The sequence below is a fragment of the Podarcis tiliguerta genome (genome assembly GCF_965153285.1).
Source record: "Podarcis tiliguerta genome assembly, chromosome: 18".
In the NCBI taxonomy this organism is placed as follows: Eukaryota; Metazoa; Chordata; class Lepidosauria; order Squamata; family Lacertidae; genus Podarcis; species Podarcis tiliguerta.
In genome coordinates this window covers 9,671,586-9,692,937 of record NC_139551.1, presented here as the reverse complement: position 1 = coordinate 9,692,937, position 21,352 = coordinate 9,671,586, and the positions used below count along the sequence as shown (strand labels likewise).

The following is a 21,352-nucleotide window of genomic DNA, read 5'->3' as shown; positions in this document are numbered from 1 at the left end:
TTAGGGATGGAACTTTTTACATGCAAAGTCTGAGCTCTGCCACCAAGCTCTGGCCATTCCCCTAAAGGCAGAGTAAGATTCTGGTCCTCATGGAAGAGTTGCTTTAGGTAGGAACGCAAGACACTCCTTTATTCAGAGACCGAACTTTGTTCACTCTAGCTATGCAACGTCTGTAAGAAAGTGCCCATAGGAATTTTCTACTTTAACTGGAAGCATCAAGGGTGTCCCCAAAAGCGGGAGTGTGTGTGCGTGTGAAAACACCCTAGAAAACACCTGGCCTTTCCTCAGAGGCTACCTTAATAAGGTAAAGGTACCCCTGCCCGTACGGGCCAGTCTTGACAGACTCTAGGGTTGTGCGCCCATCTCACTCAAGAGGCCGGGGGCCAGCGCTGTCCGGAGACACTTCCGGGTCACGTGGCCAGCATGACAAAGCTGCTCTGGCGAGCCAGAGCCGCACACGGAAACGCCGTTTACCTTCCCGCTAGTAAGTGGTCCCTATTTATCTACTTGCACCCGACAGTGCTTTCGAACTGCTAGGTTGGCAGGCGCTGGGACTGAACAACGGGAGCGCACCCCGCCGCGGGGATTCGAACCGCCGACCTTTCGATCGGCAAGCCCTAGGCGCTGAGGCTTTTACCCACAGCGCCACCTGCGTCCCTGGCTACCTTAATATGACCACCTTAACGTCTTAAGTGACTTCAGGGCTGCCCACATCTCCCTCCAGAATCTGAAGCCAGCACAGAGATCACACTCCCCCCTCCCTCTGCGGAAGCAGAGGCTTCTGGGTTCAGCTGACAGGGAATCTTTAAAATTTACGTTCTGGAGGCGTTGGGCGCATGGCTGGCCCAGCCCTCCTTTTGTCTGGTCTGCCCACGCCTCCAGATTTATTTATTTCCCCCCTGACTCAGCAGACTGTTGACCTCGTCTGTTTCCCAGCCGCGGATTTTTCCTCCGAGAGGCGGATGAGCAAATACTTATATATGCCAGGAGGGAAAGAAATATAGGGTCCAGGAAGTGGCTCAGATGTTTTTGTGGGAAATGGATGAGCTCAGAAGGAAAAGTGCTTGGGAAAGCAAGGAACGCATTCTTGGGGGCACCCAGAGCATGGGGGGAACTGGCTAGGTGCACTCCCCACCCTGAAAACCATCATCGACTCCCATATTGTCTAGTACGGCTAATTGCATCTTCCTTGTACACTTCATATGTGTCTCCGGATTTTGTTGGGGTGTATCGCAAGAGCAAGGGACGCAGGTGGCACTGTGGGTTAAACCACAGAGCCTAGGGCTTGCTGATCAGAAGGTCGGCGGTTTGAATCCCCGCAATGACGGGGTGAGCTCCTGTTGCTCGGTCCCAGCACCTGCCAACCTAGCAGTCCGAAAGCACGTCAAAGTGCAAGTAGATAAATAGGTACCGCTCCAGCGGGAAGGTAAACGGCATTTCCGTGTGCTGCTCTGGTTCGCCAGAAGCGGCTTAGTCATACTGGCCACATGACCCAGAAGCTGTACGCCGGCTCCCTCGGCCAGTAAAGCGAGATGAGCGCTGCAACCCCAGAGTCGTCCGCAACTGGACTTAACAGTCAGAGATCCCCTTACTTTACTGTTGCAAGAGCGCAATAATATTGGGGAAGCATCACAGAACGATGAATCAAGCAGAATTACATGTGGATGGTCCAGAATAAATCTGCCGCTAATGCACTACGGTTGGGTGGAATCACAGAATTTTAGAGTTGGAAGGGACCCCTGAGGGTCATCTAGTCTAACCCCCGGCAACGCAGGAATCTCAGCTAAAGCATCTGTGACAGATGGCCACCCAACCTCTGCTTAAAATCCTCCAAGGAAGGAGAGGACACAAACTTCTGAGGGATCTCTGACTTACTGAGGGATCTCTGACTTACAGCTCTTACTGTCAGAAAATCCTTCCTGATGTTGATTCAGAATCTCCTTTTTTGTAAACTTGAAGCCACTGATTCTCCAGAGCAGGAGGAAATAATATTGCTCCATCTTCCATCCGACAGCCCTTGAGTTGGTTGGAGATGGCTCTCATATCTCCTCTCAGTCTCTTCTTCTCTAGGCTAAACATACTCAGCTCCTTCAACCGTTCTTCATAAGGCTTGGTTTCCAGACCCCTGATCATCTTGGTCGCCCTCCTCTGCACACCTTCCAGCTTGTCAACATCCTTCCTAAATTATGGCACCCAGAACTGGACACAGTAATCCAGCTGTGGTCTAAACAAGGCAGAGTGGTACTATTACTTCCCTTGATGTGTTGTTGTGGACACTAGACTTCTGTTGATGCAGCCTAGAATAGCATTAGCTTTTTTTTTTGCTGCTGCATCACACTCAACTCATGGTAAGCTTGCGGGTGGCGCTGGGTTAAACCACAGAGCCTAGGACTTGCTGATCAGAAGGTCGGTGGTTCAAATCCCCGCAATAACGGGGTGAGCTCCCGTTGCTCGGTCCCTGCTCCTGCCAACCTAGCAGTTCGAAAGCACGTCAAAGTGCAAGTAGATAAATAGGTACCGCTCTGGCGGGAAGGTAAATGGCTTTTCCGTGCGCTGCGCTGGTTCGCCAGAAGCAGCTTAGTCCTGCTGGCCACACGACACTGGAAGCTGTACGCCGGCTTCCTCGGCCAGTAAAGCGAGATGAGCGCCGCAACCCCAGAGTCGTCCGCGACTGGACCTAACAGTCAGGGGTCCCTTTACCTTTACTTTAAGCTTGTGGTCCACCAAGACCCCTAGATCCTTTTCATATGTCCTGCGACTAAGCCAGCTGTCCCCCAACTTATATTTGTGCTGCTGACTGGGGGTTCTCATTGGATTATTAATCATTAAGGTGCAGCTCTGCGTATCGGGAAGAGCAGCAGATTTCTACGGGGGCCTTGTCACCAGGTGGTGGGATGACAGGCCTCTCCCCGCCCTGAGTCCCCAGGGATGTGTTTGGCTCGTCTGGCCTTGTCTGGCCTCCTGGACTGGGGAGACACTTCCAGGCCAATCAATGCGGGCCTTGATTGATCGCCGCAAGAATGGCTGCAGGGAGACAGAGCAATTATACGTACACACTCACAGGCGGGGAACCCTTTTTCATCCATGCCAAACGGTGGCCTGGGTGACCTTGTCCAACATCCTTTCTGGCTGCCGGATCTCATCCCACCTGCTCAGGTGCTTTGTTCCACCTAACAACATCCTTCCATACCCCCAAGTACTGTTCTTGGGGGACAGGGGGCAGGCTGGTGTGGAGGACTCCCTGGTCCTGAATGGGGTCACTGTGCCCCTGAAGGACCAGGTGCGCAGCCTGGGAGTCATTTTGGACTCACAGCTGTCCATGGAGGCGCAGGTCAATTCTGTATCCTGGGCTGCTGTTTATCAGCTCCACCTGGTACGCAGGCTGAGACTCTTACTGCCCGCGGACTGTCTTGCCAGAGTGGTGCATGCTCTGGTTATCTCCTGCTTGTACTTCTGCAATGCGCTGTACATGGGGCTACCTTTGAAGCTGACCCGGAAACTACAACTAATCCAGAATGCGGCAGCTAGACTGGTGACTGGGGGCGGCCGCCAAGACCACATAACACTGGTCTTGAAAGACCTACACTGGCTCCCAGTACGTTTCTGAGCACAATTCAAAGTGTTGGTGTTGACCTTTAAAGCCTTAAATGGCCTCAGCCCAGTATACCTGAAGGAGCGTCTCCATCCCCATCGTTCTGCCCGGACGCTGAAGTCCAGCTCCGAGGGCCTTCTGGCGGTTCCCTCATTGCGAGAAGGAAAGAGACAGGGAACCAGGCAGAGGGACTTCTCGGTAGTGGCGCCCTTCCTGTGGAACGCCCTCTCACCAGATGTCAAAGAGAAGGACAAGTACCAGACTTTTAGAAGACATCTGGAAAGTTTTTAATGTGTGATATTTTAATGTATTTTTAATCTTTGTTGCAAAGAGCCCAGAGTGGCTGGGGAAACCCAGCCAGATGGGCGGGGTACAAATAATAAATTATTATTATTATTATTATTATTATTATTATTATTATTATTACCCTTCAATGCCCTCCCAACGGATGTCAAGGAAATAAATAACTATCTGGCTTTTAGAAGACAGGGAGTTTTTAATGTTTGGTGTTTTGCTGTGCTCAACATGTTTAATTTGTCAGAAGCCGCCCTGATTGGCTGGGGCACCCCAGTCAGATGGGCGCCATATACATATAAACATCATCACCATCCATGCTGGACTACGTTCTTAAGGCCACCTTTGGCAAATGAGATCCGAGGCAGGCCTCCCAAACAACGCTCTTAATCTCGGGGCCGTGGGTTCGAGCCCCATGTTGTGCAAAAAGAGGGTTGGACTAGATGACCGTCGGGGTCCCTTCCAACGCTATGATTCTTTGATTCTAGGTGGGCACAAGAAATGTGCAAGCTTGTTCTACGCTAAAAAAACATCCAACCTGTGTTTGAAAACATCTGTGGTTGCAGTGCCATTTGTTCTTGCAAGCGTTTTAGAGGCATACAGGGCTGTCTGCCCGTATTACAGTGTGTGGCAGGTAATGTGTGAATAGGGGACAGGTTGTGGCTCAGTGCTGGAGCGCCAACCGGACACATGCAGAAGGTCCTTGGTTCATTCTCTGGCTTCCCCAGCAGAGACTTGCAGCCCGAAACATCAGAGGGCCTTGCTTTCTTGCTGAGACTCAGTGGCACGGCCCCTGCTTTGTCTGGTGCTGGGTTCAAGTCTCCCCATTTCCAGGTGAGACTGGGGAGCTATTATTAAATAAAGCAAGAAACAAAAATATAGAGAGACGGCTTGCACTTTGGTAACACTTTCTTCCAGGCAATCACCAGCGACTATGGGATCATTATTTCCCGTTTCAGATGGGTGTGTGTGTCTCTGTGTCCAAAGGTCTTTTTACGAGATTCTCCAGCCTCAGCGCTTTCTGCTGAATCACCCAAGCAAGGGAACAACCGGTTGACCCTTAAAAACAACACAGCAGGGTGAGGGGGAGTCAAGAACAGAGCTAGTTTTTCTGGCCCTCCATTTCAGGAGTGATTTTCCTTTGGGTGCGAAGGTTTAATTTTTTACAGTTCTAGAATTGGCACACTTTTCAGACTCCCCGCTTGAGCTTGACGCCCTAGAGACCCCGCAGCCGGCCACAGCAGGCAGCCCTGAGCTCCAGCGACATTTTTTAAAAATGCTGTACATCGCCCTGGGATCTTTTGATAAAGGGCAGTATATAAATTGTATTAATGCAGCAGCGCAATAACTCTGTCGAAGGCAGCTCCTTCAGGCTCTGCCCATCCGTCCTGGCAGGCTGGTGGTTGTTGTTGTTGTGAGGCTGGGAACCCGGAGAGCCAAAAACGCCCGGCGCGCCCTGCCGGCTGGGTGGCGACGCGGCCCTCTGCGCGCGCTCAGAGACCCTCTGGCGCGCCTCGGGGCTGGGCAGGAAGCGGCGGGCGAGAGGGAGGCGGCCTCGGCAGGCGGGCCGGCCGGCGGAAGGGGAGGGCCGGCGAGGGAGGAGCGAGCCAGCAGCCAGGCACGGAGCGAGCGAGCGAGCGCCGCCGCGCCAGCCGCTCCAAGTCCTTCCTCGCCGGGGCCTGAACTTTGCGCGCCGCCGCGATGCGCTAAGGCATTTTTGCGCACGGCCGGCGCCCCCTTGGCAGCCTCCCCGGCCACAGATCGGCGCCCCCCGGCTCTTCGCAGGAGACCAGCCCCCCACCTGGAGCCCCCGAGAAGCCCCCGCACCGCTTCGCGACGCGCCCGCCCGCCCGCCATGGCCGCCGGGGAGCCCCGGAGCGCCCCCAACCCTCTCCGGAGCGCGCCAGGCAGGGCCCCCCAACCCTCTCCGCACGGGCGACCCTCCTGAAATCCCGCCCCGGAAAAAACTTGCCTGGCTTTTTTCTTTTCCCCATTTTCCTCTTTCCTCCCCTCCCCTGTTCTGCTTTCTTTCCAGGACCCCCTTTTTAACAAAAACCTTTCCAAAACTTGGATACCCCAACCCCTCTCCAACACTTTCCCCCCCTCGATCTGCAAAACAACTTTGGGGAGGGTGTCTTTTTTCAGAGTCCCAGTTCTCCCTCTCCTAAGACTCCCCCCAAACGTCATCCCCTTCTCCCCCCCCCCCATTTTAAGGAATATTTTTTACCAGCACGAAGTGACCTGGATTTAACTTTTTTATCTTTTCTTTTTTTTACGCTTTCCACCTTGAGCCCCCTAACGTGGGCGCCAGGCTGGGGACCGCTGGCTCCCTCCCCCCACGAAATTGCCCCCCTGAAATTCCGCTTTGGGGGGGAAGCCAAGGCTTAATAACAACAATAATCATAATGCTGGTGGTGATCTATTAAGGAGACATTTTTGTGCCTGACGCCGCCGCCGCCGCCGCCTGGAAGGAGAGAGCGCCCCCAACCCGCGGCTGGCGGCCGGAGCCGTGCTTGGCCCCCACCCCGACCCCTCCGGCCCCCCAACACGGACACCCCCACCGCACCCCTCTCCCCCCCTCCGGGGCGCTATGGCCATGGTGACCGGGGAATGGGGCGACCCTAACGGAGGCGAGGCCAACGGCTTGGAGAAGGGCTACCCCCGGCACTCGGAGGACGACTCGGCCTCCCCCCAGGGGGGCACCAGCGACCAGGAGCCCCTCGACGACGACAAGCCGGGCATCCAGGTGGACTGCGTGGTCTGCGGGGACAAATCCAGCGGGAAGCACTACGGCGTTTTCACCTGCGAGGGCTGCAAGAGTTTCTTCAAGCGCAGCATCCGCAGGAACCTTAGCTACACTTGCAGGTGGGCCTGGGATTTTAATTTAAAATAAAAAAATCTTTGGGGGGTGGGGGGGGGAGGGGGCGCACCTGGGCATCACCTCCATCAATCCATTTATTTAACATCATGTTTCTCTCTGAATCCACCCTAAACCCCCTTTCTGTCCGGCCTGCCCTTTCCGGAGAAGTCAAGAAGTAGGGTGCTTTTCCACGCATGAGACTGGGAGAAGGGGTGCTGCTGCTCCCATGGGTGAGAGAGGGTGGCCTGCCTGTTTGCGAGATGGGGGTGCTGTGTCCGTTAAAGGGGGTGCTGTGCCCATGGGGTGAGGTGTCCTTTCTGTTGGTGAGAAGGGGGTGCTCTCTCCATGGGTGAAGAGGGGTGCTCTGTCTTCCCGGTTATGAGAAGGGCATCCTCTGTCTATCTGCGGGGAGAGGGTGCTGTGTCTGTGAGAAGGGGGGCTGGCTGACCCCCTGTTCCGCCTCTGGGGAGTCTGGGCCTTCTCTGCCCTCTGGCCTTCCAGCCTTGGAGTCGCCTCAAAATCCAGGCTGCCTTCAGGGTCTGTTCCTCTGCCTGCTCCTTCTCGGATTGGGGCTTCTTGCTCTGAGATGGAGTCAGGGACATCTTTCGATTCCCATTGTTGGTGTCCCTCGAGGTGGGTGCCAGGAAACGTGCTCCCCCATCTCCTGTTCCCAGCGCAGGGCTAGGCACCCCCCCCCGCTGCCAACACACATCCCAAATTATTTCGGATTTCCTTTCCCAAATCCGCCTCTGTATCCTATGTCATTTCCTTTGCTTGTATCCACGGCCCTCTTCCTTCAAGGAGCTTGAGGCAGTGGGCACGATTCCCTCCATATGCAGTCCTCACAACGACCCTACAAGTTTGGAAGATGGGCGCGTGGTGGAATTTGAACCTTGGTCTCCAAGGCCCTCGCCTAGCCCGACACTCAAGGCTCTGTGTAGTCAGTCTGGTGAAAATCGGCCTTCCGCCTTGAGAACGCAGCTTGGCTTGCTGACTCGAGATGCCTGGAGTTGTGAGTGCGATTTGCTGTCTGGTTTTGCAGTGCCCTGAGATGTTTTGCTGTTGCAGTCGAGCTGGCCAGGGGGTGCCCCGCTCAAGTGCCACCCCTGCCTCCTTGACACCCCTAAATGCATCATTGCTTTTGGCAGCTGTGGCTTTTGCCGGAGCATATAAACGCTTAAGCAGGTATGTGGTTTGGAGCTGAGGCTCTGTTATACTTTAGGTGTCCCCTTTTGAGAGGAGAGGTGGCGAAAAGAACATTTTAACAGTGCACGGCACTTGTGTGTATGCAGGAGACCAAATACAGTTCCTTCTGATATTGTGTGGCAATCATATCGTAAAATAGTACAGTTGGGACCCCGGGGTCATCTAGTCCAACCCGCTGCAGTCATTCCTGTTCTTGATGTTTCTGCAGGCGGGTTGGGTTTTATGCAGCAGCCTTGCATTTTAAGGGTCATAGAATCGTAGAATTTTAGAGTTGGAAGGGACCCTGAGGGTTATATAGTATTGAGTCCTGTTCATTCTTATTTGAAAAAATGGATTTTCCATGTGCTCTCACCCAGTGTTAGAAACTCAAATATATAAGCTAGGGGCCAAATGACTGCTTCAACCAAGGTTGTTATTGCCAAAACGCAATGCCTAGTTGTGCTTTTGTGGCAAGACTGCTCTAAAGTCTTATTTTCCAAATGATGGACTGACTGACGGATTCTCAGTTCAACATCTGGCTAGTTCAGAGGACAACCTTGGGCCTGGTTAAGAGCTTTGAGAACTTAAAAGAAGAAAAGTCACTTGATCCAAAGACAGTCTGCATATCTATTGGCCTATTCCGACCTCTTTTTCTTAATGGTGACATTCGTAACGTAGGAATATTCTTCCCAGCTCTGAGCAGGGCAATGGCGGAAGCCAAGACAAGCGACAACCAGTCACTATAACACTTTTCACTGCTCCTGCTCAGGCTGCACAGAAAAAGCGGTTCCTGAAATTCATTCCGATTGTGCAGATAAAATATAACGGATAGAATTTTACAGGATAAAATATATATTTTATTAGTTTTTTTAACGTATCATTTCGAACAATCATATAACGTAACTTCTTATCTTATACTATGTTTTAGACTTCCGTCAACACCTCTGATGATTTTCCGTTCTTAATCACTTATCCTGCATTTCTTAATTTCTCTGTTACGTTTACCGGTAATTATCTTAACTCATCATTTTCCTCATGGTCTTTCTTGCAATATTTCAAAAAGTCCCCCTTACAAAACTTACTGCAGTCCTACTAGCGTAATCTGTTCGTTACAGTTGCTTTTCAAATAGTTTGTATATTTACTCCGGTCTTCTAAGAATCTCTGGTCCCGCAGGTTTCGAATCCTTCCTTTTCGCATCTTGTTCTGCTCACCAGGACCCCCCCCCGGAGGTCCCCCCACACCTTCCCTCGGCTCCGGGTGTCAGTGAAACCAGCTAGCCGCAGATTCCCTCAGACCTCCTTAAGAGATCCAGCTTTGAAATGGGCCTGGGAATGAGAGCCGGCAGTGGGGATAGTGGTTAGAGCATTGGACCAATACTTAACATGGGAAACCAGGGTTCAGATCTTGCTACCCAGCCCATGAAATTCACTGGGTGACCCCGGGACAGTCACTCCCAAGGATTCCCCTTCCTAGCAGAGGTCAGTTAGGGATTCTTTACCCGCATTGCAAGGGGTTGGACTAGATGACTCTTAGGGGTCTCTCCCAACGCTACAATGCTAGGATTCTGCAAGGATGCTAATGGTCTGTCTTTATAGGACTGCTGTTGCAAAGATTTCAAACAGACCCCTGCGTTGCAAAAGAGAACACGATGACATACGTAATAGACAATCTTTATAGAATTCCTCCGGCGTGGTGGGAAAATACAGAATTGTTTCATAAACCCATCTTATTTCAAATGAATATACGTGAATGAAAATATCAAATGCTGTGGAGCAGTGCTGATGAAGATCTACGAAACAGCAGTCAATATCCGGCATCTCTGTTCAGTGTTGGACATTATATTTGCTGAATACACAAAGCTCCACAGCTTATCTTTCATCGTACAACGTTTGGTACCTCGCTTCATTTAAAGATATTCAGAAACTAAGATTTCATTTTGAACTTGTTATGTTTGAAGGGTTTCTATAAAGATTGTCTATTACGTATGCATATGGTCATTGTTGTTGCCTAAACGTTGTTGACGTTGCAAAGATGTCAGCAGTGCTGAGGAAGTGTTTGGAATCATAAAGAGGATTTGTTCTTTTCTCAGCTCTGCTTTCCAGGAATCCTTGGAATGAGATTTATTGCAAGAACTCTGGGACGGATCCTGAACTGGCGGGGGGAGGGTGCCTCATCATCCCCTTTGTGACACCCGTGAGAGGTAGTCAAGCCAGGGCTTGTGTGAATCGCCCTTGTTGGGGCCTGTGGCGCTGTTGCGATAACCTTGGATTTTTGCTCCGTTCAAAACAAGCGCTCAAGTTACAAGCCCTCAAGGCTGTTGAGAGTTGGCCGCCTCCACCGCACTCAGTGCTCTGCCCTTCCCCGTGAGTGGGAAAAAGCAGAGGATCCGTTGCCAAATCCTTGCCAAATTTGCTGCAGCCCTCAGGTGTGTGAATATTGGGTGTAAAATATTAGCTGCCTCCTTTCACACCTGGCCAGTTTTCTCACTGGGAGTCGGGTGTTTAATCCTGCGGTTTGGGGCTTTGGCGTCCATGTCTAAATCCTCCTTTGGGGGTTTGTGGCGTGAACTTTCTGTGATCCGGGAGTCGTTCCTAGCAGGTGATTCGAATCCAGTACCAGAGATTCACAGGTGCTTTCCCTTAGTTTGAGCAGCCCATGTGCCCTCGCAATCTGAAGTTGGAGGTTCCTTCACTTCTATGATTCTGTGATTCGGATCTAACATTTCTCTAGCAGTTGCAAATAGGCTGCCAGACAGTGTTAGAAACTCAGATATATAATAAGCTAGGGCCAAATGGCTCCTTGGGACACGGGTGGCGCTGTGGGTAAAAGCCTCAGCGCCTAGGACTTGCTGTTCGAAAGGTTGGCGGTTCGAATCCCCGCGGCGGGGTGCGCTCCCGGCGTTCGGTCCCAGCACCTGCCAACCTAGCAGTTCGAAAGCACCCCCGGGTGCAAGTAGATAAATAGGGACTGCTTACCAGCGGGAAGGTAAACGGCGTTTCCGTGTGCGGCTCTGGCTCGCCAGAGCAGCGATGTCACGCTGGCCACGTGACCCGGAAGTGTCTCCAGACAGCGCTGGCTCCGGGCCTATAGAGTGAAATGAGCGCACAACCCCAGAGTCTGGCAAGACTGGCCCGTACGGGCAGGGGTACCTTTACCTTTAAATGGCTCCTTAAACCAAGGTTGGTGGTGCCAAAACGGAAAGCCTAGTTACCCTAAAGTCTTATTGTCCAAATGATGGACTGACTGTGATGGATTCCCAGTTCAACATCTGTCTAGTTCAGAGGACAACCTTGAGCCAGGTTGAGAATTTTGAGAGCTTAAAAAAGGAAAGTCACTTGATCCAGTCCACAAATATTGGCTTATTCCAGCCTCTTTTTATCAACAGTGACATGGACCATTCATCACGTAGGAATATTCTTCCCAGCTCTGAGCAGGGCAGTGGGGGAACGGAAGACAAGCAACGACCAGTCACTATAATGCTCTTCACTGCTCCTTCTCAGGCTGCACAGAAAAAGCGTTTTGGTTCCTGAAATTCATTCCGATTGTGCCGATCAAATATGGCAGGATTGGGCCTTAGTGTGTGAAAACGGTCCAGATCCAAGGATCCCCAGATGGGGGAGACGTCAGGCGTCATCCCGGCAGCCAGGGATCTTCACATAGCTGTCAAGCGTCCCTTATTTGGCGGGACACTCCCTTATCCCAGCGCCACGTCCCACTGCTGTCCCTTATTGATGATGTCCCTTAAATAAGCTACTGAAGGTAATGGGGCCCTTTCTGTGTCCAGCTGTCCTTTGTCAACAACAAATTGTTGCTGTTTTTTTGTGTTGAATATATGCTATATGGTAATTTATGGACCTTATAGGTATCTAAAGCCATTTGCACGCAACAAAATATGTATTTCATAAAAGTAATTGTTGATCCCTTATTTTGGCTGCTGATCCCTTACTTTCGAGGCTGCCGGTCCCTTATTTTCAAATCTGTAAGCTGACAGCTATGGAGCTTCACTTGGTCGCAGGTGGCCAATAGCCAGGTGCAAAATCATAGAATCATAGAATCATAGAGTTGGAAGAGACCACCAGGGCCATCGAGTCCAACCCCCTGCCAAGCAGGAAACACCATCAGAGCACTCCTGACATATGGTTGCCAAGCCTCTGCTTAAAGACCTCCAAAGAAGGAGACTCCACCACACTCCTTGGCAGCAAATTCCACTGTCAAACAGCTCTTACTGTCAGGAAGTTCTTCCTCATGTTGAGGTGGAATCTTCTTTCTTGTAGTTTGAATCCATTGCTCCGTGTCCGCTTCTCTGGAGCAGCAGAAAACAACCTTTCTCCCTCCTCTAGGTGACATCCTTTTATATATTTGAACATGGCTATCATATCACCCCTTAACCTCCTCTTCTCCAGGCTAAACATGCCCAGCTCCCTTAGCCGTTCCTCAGAAGGCATCGTTTCCAGGCCTTGGACCATTTTGGTTGCCCTCCTCTGGACATGTTCCAGTTTGTCAGTGTCCTTCTTGAACTGTGGTGCCCAGAACTGGACACAGTACTCCAGGTGAGGTCTGACCAGAGCAGAATACAAAATGCACCTGGCAAATTTCGATCACTGCTGCTATCCAGGTTTGAGTCATAAAGAGTCATAGAATTGTAGAGTTGGAAGGGACCCAACTCCCTGCAATGCAAGGTTTTTGCATTAATCCACAAAGCCCAAAGTAACTCTGGCTCAAAGTACCTGCAGGACCACCTTATTTCTTCTGGCCCACTTCTACTGGCATCTGAGCCTTGTGCCCTGTGTAACTCACTGCCACTGGAGGCTGGGAAGGAATTGTACCTGCCTTTTTTTGTTTTTTACATCTCCTGAAAGCTGTGTTAGTCAGATGGGCCTCCTCAGTGTGGATTTTCTTTCTTACTAACCTGTACTTATTTGTTTATTGAGGGGGGGGGGCGCGAAACTTATCTAACCAAATGTATACAGTCGTACCTTGGAATTTGAACAGCTTAGTTCTCAAACGTTTTTGTTTCCGAACATCCCAAACCCGGAAGTGAGTTCCGCGGCTTCTGATTGGTTACAGGAGCTTCCTGCAGCCAATCAGAAGCCCCGCTTTGGTTTTCGAATGTTTTGGAAGTTGAACGGATTTCTGGAACAGATTCCGTAACAAAACCTCCTATTGATTTGGGGGGGGGGGGAGGGAGGAACTATCCGCAGAAACGGTTAAAAGTTAGTATTTTTAAAAATCCAAAAGACAGTTGAAAAATGACCATATATATAATTAATGTTGTTGTTGTTGTTGTTGAAATTTGTATACCACCCTATACCTGCAAGTCTCAGGGCAGTTCACAGGATAAAGTAACAATTTAAAAACACGAAAAGCATAGTCAAAACAAAAACAAATCAAAAAGAAACCCAATAACTCACAAAAAGGATAAGGTTAGTGACAAAAAGGCAGTTTCAAACAGGTATTTTAAAAAACATTCAGGAGGTATTTAAAAATCGACAGTGTATTTACTTAAAGAACAAAATATCCACAAAAAGCAGTTTAAACCGGTATTTTTTATTTGATCAGACGATAAGTACAATTGACCGTGTATTTATTTAGCAAAATTCTAAGCCCTTCGCTGATGTTTTTATTGATCTGATTGCGGTTTTATTTGCTGTGTGCCGCATATACCACGCCACAGCCAGTCACCACCATCATCTCATTTTTTGGCTTTTTAAATCGCCTGGACTTTCCTTCTGCACTCAAAGCAGATGTCCCAACCTTGTGGTTCCCTACCTTTCTTTTGGGCCAAACCACCACCTTGCCTCCATAAACGTATCCCCGGTGTCCTCCGTTACAAAAAGCAGTTGTTCCGCTCAGAAAGATAACAGTGCGAAGAAATTGCCGAGCGGCAGCAATTAATTGCGCGCTTATTCCAAATCCAATTAAAACCCCTTCGTTCAATTAATGCAGCGAGACGCAGGGACTCGCACCCGGTCCCCGGCAGCCAGGCCCTTTGTGTGACATTAGGAGGACTTGCGACTGCCTCTCTCTGTGCCTCACGCTCTTTGTGGCCGGAGTAATTGAACCCGTAATTTATTTATTTCCCTTGTATAAAACGGGGTGTGTTTGTGTGTCTCTGTCGTCTCCACAAGGGAGCCTTTCATGCCTTTTTCTTTCGACAGTTGGACGGCGCCCAAAGCCGGCCAAATTTGCCTATTTAACACGCGCTCCACTTTGGTGGCAAATTAACCGGCCCCCTAATGACTTAATTAGCGGGACCATCGCCGCCCCATCAGAGCTCGTTCACACGGATATTGGTATCCGTACTCAGAAGCTGATTTCTCTAATTTGCAGGTTTCTCTTACAGTGGTACCTCGGGTTACATACGCTTCAGGTTACATTCGCTTCAGGTTACAAACTCCGCTAACCCAGAAATAGTACCTCGGGTTAAGAACTTTGCTTCAGGATGAGAACAGAAATCGTGCTCCGCGGTGCAGCGGCAGTGGGAGGCCCCATTAGCTAAAGTGCTGCTTCGGGTTAAGAACAGTTTCAGGTTAAGAACGGACCTCTGGAACGAATTAAGTACTTAACCCGAGGCACCACTGTATTTGCTGAATGTCGGGAGATTCAGGGCAGATTTTTTCTCTTTTAATTAAAAAAACACACCCTCCTCTTCATTCGGCACGTGGTTAAACTGCGGAACTCTCTCCCACTGGAGGCAACCGCTTTCTCATGAAAGAGGAGGAGAAAGGGAGGGTTATCGACTCGCCACGATGGTTACCCAGCTCCTCAGCTCAATGGCTTCAAATGACAAGAAAAGGAAAGTTCGATAGTGAAATGGACTTCTTTGGAAGGTGGCAGAGTCTCCTTCCTTGCAGTTTTTAAAGCAGAGTTTGGGTGGCCGTGCTTGTCAGGGATTCTTGAGCATTGCTGGGGGGCAGGGTTGGACTAGATGAGCTTCGGGGTCCCTTCCAGCTCCACGTTTCCGGGAAAGAAAAGGGGAAAGTGCATAAGGAAGTGATCTGGCAGAATCAGAGACCAGGGAGAAGAGACGGTGAAAGAAGATTGGAAGAAATTTAAAGACTATTTACAGAAATATTATAAGATTAATGAATGTTAGAATGACATCGGATTGAACGTAAAAGGTTATTAGTAACAAAGGGTTGAAGGAGCATAGAGACTTCAAAGGTTAAAAGGTGTAAAATTAACAGGTTTAATATATAAAGATATTAAGGAGATTAAGAGATATCAGTATTAAGATATTAAGATTAAGATAAAGATTGGTTAAGATAGAGGGAAGGGATTTGCTGATCAAATATAAGATCTGGAATACAGTGAGGGGAGGTGTGGGGAAGTCTGGGAAATAAGTAAATGCAAGGAATATCATGAAGTTGGAATTGTTTTTATTTGCTTTTTTCTTCTTTTTTTCCTCTTTTTTTCTCTTTTGTATTGTTTTGTATTTTTTGTTGCTTTCTATTTTTGTATTTTTCTATTCTTTTTTGTTGTTGTTGTTTTTATTATGTAAAAACCTTAATAAAAAATATTATAAAAAAAAGGAAGTGTGGAAAAGGCTGTTGCTTACGGCGCATCTGCGTTGCCAAACTCGAAAATCTTCAGATTGTACGGATCTTTTGCCTTTTGCAGGTTTGATGTCTGCCTGATGTCTGCAAAGGGTCCATGGGGCTGGGCACTTTTGCGCCTTCACCTTTGCTCTGCCCCTTCCGCCGCGTAGACTTTGGACCCCGCTGTTTACATCCCCCCCCCCACTTTGTTTCAATGTGTGCAGAGGAGCCATCTCCTGTCTCCTTGGTCTTTTTCTGCATATAAAATATATTTCTGTTTCTGGCATTTATAGGTATTGAGGGCTCTTGCTTTTGCCGCCTCTGCAAACCCCGAGTTTGCAGACGTTTTTTGCTTTTAAGCAAATAAGTAAAAAATAAAGACATGGCATGTGAGGGAAAAGGGAGGGTAAAAGATGATAGAGGTGTTGCTGCTGACCTGTAAAGCCCTAAATGGCCTCGGTCTTGTATACCTGAAGGAGCGTCTCCACCCCCATCCTTTTGCCTGGATACTGAGATCCAGCGCTGAGGGCCTTCTGGCAGTTCCCTCCCTGCGAGAAGTGAGGTTACAGGGAACTAGGCAGAGGGCCTTCTCAGTGGTGGCGCCCGCTGTCAAACGTCCTCCAATCAGATGTCAAGGAAATAAACAACTATCTGACTTTTAGAAGACATCTGAAGGCAGCCCTGTTTAGGGAAGCTTTTGATGTTTGATTTTTTTATTGTGCTTTTAATTGTGTTGGGTCTATCCTCCAGCAGGGCCCAGGGCCTTCTCAGTGATGGCTCCGACCTGGTGGAATGCTCTGTCTCATGAGGCCAGGGCCCTGCAGAATTTAACTTCCTTCCGCAGGGCCTGTAAGACAGAGCTATTCCACCTGGCCTTTAATTTGAATTCAGCCTCATCTTTTATTTCCCTTCTCTTCCCTCTGCTTATATGAAGATCACCCGCTCTGAGACCCCACAGCTAATTCTCCCCTGGCCTCCTCGCTGGCCCAAGTGGGACCAACTCAGCCAGCTAGCCCTGATGATCATCTAATGTTTATTGGATGGCTTTTCTCCCTAAATTGATTTTTGAATTCTGAATTTACCGTTATTCACGTTTTATACTGTATTTTATGCTGGTTTTTTGTTGTATCAATTAAGTGTTTTAAATTTCTTGTTAGCCGCCCTGAGCCCGGTTTTCTGAACCGGGAAGGGCGGGGTATAAATAAAAATTTACTATTACAGTGGTACCTCGGGTTACATATGCTTCAGGTTACATATGCTTCAGGTTACAGACTCCGCTAACCCAGAAATAGTACCTCGGGTTAAGAACTTTGCTTCAGGATCAGAACAGAAATTGTGCAGCAGCAGCGGGAGGCCCCATTAGCTAAAGTGGTGCTTCAGGTTAAGAACAGTTTCTGGTTAAAAACGGACCTCCGGAATGAATTAAGTACTTAACCCGAGGTACCACAGTATTATTATTATTGGCATTCAGAAAGTCCCACATTCACTCTCTGATGTCTCCAGGTTGAAACCCTGGAGGGCATCTGCTGCCACTTAGTGCAGAATTACAGAGCTGGAAGAGACTATAGAATAGTAGAGTTGTAAGGGGCCCCAGAAGGTCATCCAGACCAACCCCCTGCAATGCAGAAATCTCTGCTAAAGCATCCTTGGCAGATGGCCACTCAACCTCTGCTTAAAAGCCTCCAATGAAGGAGAATCTACAGCATCCCGAGGGAGACTGTTCCCCAGCTGAACAGCTCTCAATGTTGTTGGCCACCATCCTCTGCCCACGTTCATGTGTACCAGTTTTAAATCATGAGGACTAGATCCCTGCTTCATTTCTAAATGAAAGGATCATAGCTTAAGGGCTCAGACCCCAATGGCATGTCCCCAATGCTGGGCCCAGGGTCCTGAAACCTTCCCTGCAAAGCCTTTGCTGTGCTCATTTTGCAGAATCACAGAATTGCACAGCTGGGTGGGAGCACGAGGGTCATCTAGCCCAACCGCTGTAATGTGTGGCTCCTCCACAAAAGGTCCAGAGAGCGGCAACATGATCACAGGGCCTTTTCTGCAGTGGCTCCCCATCTGTGGAATGGGGAGGGTTTGCCTGGCACCTTCATTATATATACCATGGGTAGGCAACCTAAGGCCCGGGGGCCGGATACGGCCCAATCGCCTTCTAAATCCGGCCTGCGGGCGGTCCGGGAATCAGTGTGTTTTTATATAGTGAAATGTGTCCTTTTATTTAAAACACATCTCTGGGTTATTTGTGGAGCATAGGAATTAGTTCATTATTTTTTCAAAATACAGTGGTACCTCTGCTTGCGAACGGGATCCGTTCTGGAGCCCCATTTGCAACCTGAGAGGAACACAACCCGCGCCTGCCCATCTACGCATGTGCGGGTCGCGATTTGTCACTTCTGCACATGCGTGTGGCGTCATTTTGCGCTTCTGCGCATGCGCGAGCGGCGACCCGGAAGTAACCCTTTCTGGTACTTCCGGGTCGCCGCGGGATGCAACCTGAAAAGACATAACTTGAACCGAACGTAACAAGAGGTATGACTGTATATTCCGGCCCACCACATGGTCTGAGGGACGGTGGACCGGCCCGCGGCTGAAAAAGGTTGCTGACCCCTGCCTTGGAGAGTTGCTGCCAGTCAGTGCAGGCAGTCTTGAGCTTCAATGGACCAGCGTTGTGATGCGGCATAAAGCGTCTTTCCGGAGATACAGAGGCAGTCTCACCTGCCTGCCTGCTTTATCCCTCTGCCCTGGCAACCCTCTCCTCAGAGCCCCTTGTCCGGGGAGGAGGGAATTTTTGGGATTCCTGAGTCCTTTGCCTGCTCATGCGCTTTGACCTGATGGGCCCCAAAGAGAGAAATTTGGAGAAGCGAGAGGGTTTCAATTCTTTGCAAGTACAGAAGGCAAGTGTCCAAATGGGATGGGCAGGAATTGGAAGAGGTTCATCACAACCTGTGCGGAGTCCAGAATTCTCTTCTGCCAGTGGTTAGAAACTAGGATACCGTATTTTTCGCTCTATAAGACGCACCAGACCACAAGACGCACCTAGTTTTTGGAGGAGGAAAACAAGAAGAAAAATATTCTGAATCTCAGAAGCCAGAGCAGCAAGAGGGATCGCTGCGCAGTGAAAGCAGGAATCCCTTTTGCTGTTCTGGCTTCTGGGATAGCTGCGCAGCCTGCATTCGCTCCATAAGACGCACACACATTTCCCCTTACTTTTTAGGAGGGAAAAAGTGAGTCTTATAGAGCAAAAAATACGGTATATAAGCCAATCGCCAAATGGCACCTTAAACTCAGGTTATAGTTGCCACAATAGAAAATGGGACGACGATGACGATGATTTCTATACCACTTTATATTTTAAAGGAAAAAAACCCCCTCAAAGTTGTTTATAACACATTAAAATATCCAATCAACATAGACACCGAGAGACAACAGGACTGCTCAAGGTGCCCTGACTATAAAATTGGAGAAATCGAGAGAGATATAGCCGCACCGGCAGCATATCTCTTCTTTCTCGTATCCAAAAATGCAAGAAGGGCTTTTACACTCGCCGGAAGCTCTGCTCTGCCCTCACCGGATTCTTTAAAAAAGTCCCCTATGCTCAGAGACTTTGCGCCTGTTCACTGGGGGAGATGGGAAGCCCAGAGCACTTGTTCTTTAGATGTCCCTTTTAGGAAGAGGCACAGAGTGAGACCACTGATCCCCTGCTGGTGAGGCTCGCTGACCTCCCGGAAAAGCAAAAATTGACCTTTTCCTGTTAGGCAAAGATCATAAGACGACTCGGATGGTCGCCAGATTCTGTGTACAGATCTGTAGGCGCAGACCATCCCCTGACTCAAACTAGTTCGTTAAGAAAATCCCCAAACTCGGTTCCGTGGGTGATTCTGGGTCATCTCTCTGAAGTAGCTTATCTTAAAGTTTTAATTGTCTATACATTTATCACATTTATAAATTTTAAATTTATTGTTGTACATTGTTTTAAATGTTTGCTTTCCTTCTGGGATTGTACCCCCAAGTGTGTTTTATAAGCTGGTCTCCGACTGTAATAAATTTTCTATCTATCTATATCCTGTCAAACAATCCAGAATAAAACAAATTCAAGCTTCCAGGGAAATATTTCTGATTCTTCTCTAAGTGACATTTTGATTCCCATTTACTTACTTACTTACTTACTTACTTACTTACCTAAAAGGTAAGGTAAAGGGACCCCTGACCATTAGGTCCAGTTGCGGACGACTCTGGGGTTGCGGCGCTCATCTCGCTTTATTGCCCGAGGGAGCCAGCGTACAGCTTCCGGGTCATGTGGCCAGCATGACTAAGCCGCTTCTGGCGAACCAGAGCAGTGCATGGAAACGCCATTTACCTTCCCGCCCGAGCGGTACCTATTTATCTACTTGCACTTTGAGGTGCTTTCGAACTGCTAGGTTGGCAGGAGCAGGGACTGAGCAACGGGAGCTCACCCGTTGCGGGGATTCGAACCACCGACCTTCTGATCGGCAAGCCCTAGGCTCTGTGGTTTAACCCACAGCGCCACCTGCATCCCTTACTTACTTACCTACCTACCTGCTTAATATATAGAGCCTCCCCCTAGCAGACGTGCTCTAGGAAGGCAGGGTGGTGTAGTGGTGAGAATGGCAGACTAGGACCCAGGAGACCAGGGTTCCAGAGTTCAATTCCCCACTCAGTCATGGAGTTCACTGCGTGTCCTTGGAGTCAGTCCCAGCCTCTTAGCCTACGTCTCAGGGGCGTTGTAGGCATTAAGTTGGCGGCAGAGGGGGGGTGAACCGTGTAGTCCTTGGAGAAAAAGGTGGGAGACATATGCAATAAATCAGCTCTTGTGCTTAAGAAAGCGGGAGGGAGGAGCCAGGTGGAGATGTCAGTTGCCAGCCTGGGCACCCAGAAATCTCCATGTGGTTGCAGTGGGACCTGTGCCAGTTGCGAAACGCTCCTAGGTAAAGGTAAAGGTACCCCTGCCCGTACGGGCCAGTCTTGACAGACTCTAGGGTTGTGCGCCCATCTCACTTAAGAGGCCGGGAGCCAGCGCTGTCCGCAGACACTTCCGGGTCACGTGGCCAGCGTGACATCGCTGCTCTGGCAAGCCAGAGACGCACACGGAAACGCCGTTTACCTTCCCGCTAGTAAGCGGTCCCTATTTATCTACTTGCACCCGGGGGTGCTTTCGAACTGCTAGGTTGGCAGGCGCTGGGACCAAACAACAGGAGCCCACCCCGCCACGGGGATTCGAACCGCCAACCTTTCGATCGGCAAGCCCTAGGCGCTGAGGCTTTTACCCACAGTGCCACCCGAAACGCGCCTGGCACCTGCCTAATTTCTAACACCGTTCCAAGGTAGAAATAGGAGAGTTTCCCCAAGTCCGAAACCCTGGTGAACCACTTCCACTCAGTTTATTTTTCTGTGGCTATTTGGCTAACGTTGCTAATGTCGTTTCATAGATTATAAATGCTGCATTGATGCGTCAATCATATAACACAACTTTTGCTTGAATTGTAGGGCCTAGCTTGTTTTTTGTGGCTGCTGCTTTGTGAACGGTTGCAAAATGCGCCTGGGGAATTTCTGGCGCTGGGTGGCTTACGGAGAGGTTTATCTTACTTTTATTTTTATTTTTTAAGAATATGTGCATTTCCTCAAAGAGACGGGACGGCCGTGTGTGTAAACGGGAGGAAGGAGGCAGCTTATCTCATGGTTTTTGTTTTAACCTAGGTCGAACCGCGACTGCCAGATCGACCAACACCACCGCAATCAATGCCAGTATTGCCGTCTGAAAAAGTGTTTCCGCGTCGGGATGAGGAAAGAAGGTACTCTCCAGTACTGGGGTGTGTGTGTATGTGTGTGTATGTGATATTTGGAGAGATACAAACTCC

At 49.6% G+C, this 21,352-nt stretch overlaps 1 protein-coding gene across 1 annotated transcript in view; it reads left to right on the top strand.

Moving 5' to 3' along the window:
* The first annotated feature begins 5,479 nt into the window (after positions 1–5,479).
* Positions 5,480–21,352, top strand: part of NR2F6 (nuclear receptor subfamily 2 group F member 6) — a 33,225-nt gene continuing 17,352 nt past the window's right edge. The window contains exons 1-2 of the mRNA XM_083421794.1: positions 5,480–6,751; positions 21,192–21,286. Of these exons, the coding sequence (XP_083277920.1) occupies positions 6,477–6,751; positions 21,192–21,286 (370 nt within the window). The 5' untranslated portion in view covers positions 5,480–6,476. The remainder of the gene's footprint in view (positions 6,752–21,191; positions 21,287–21,352) is intronic.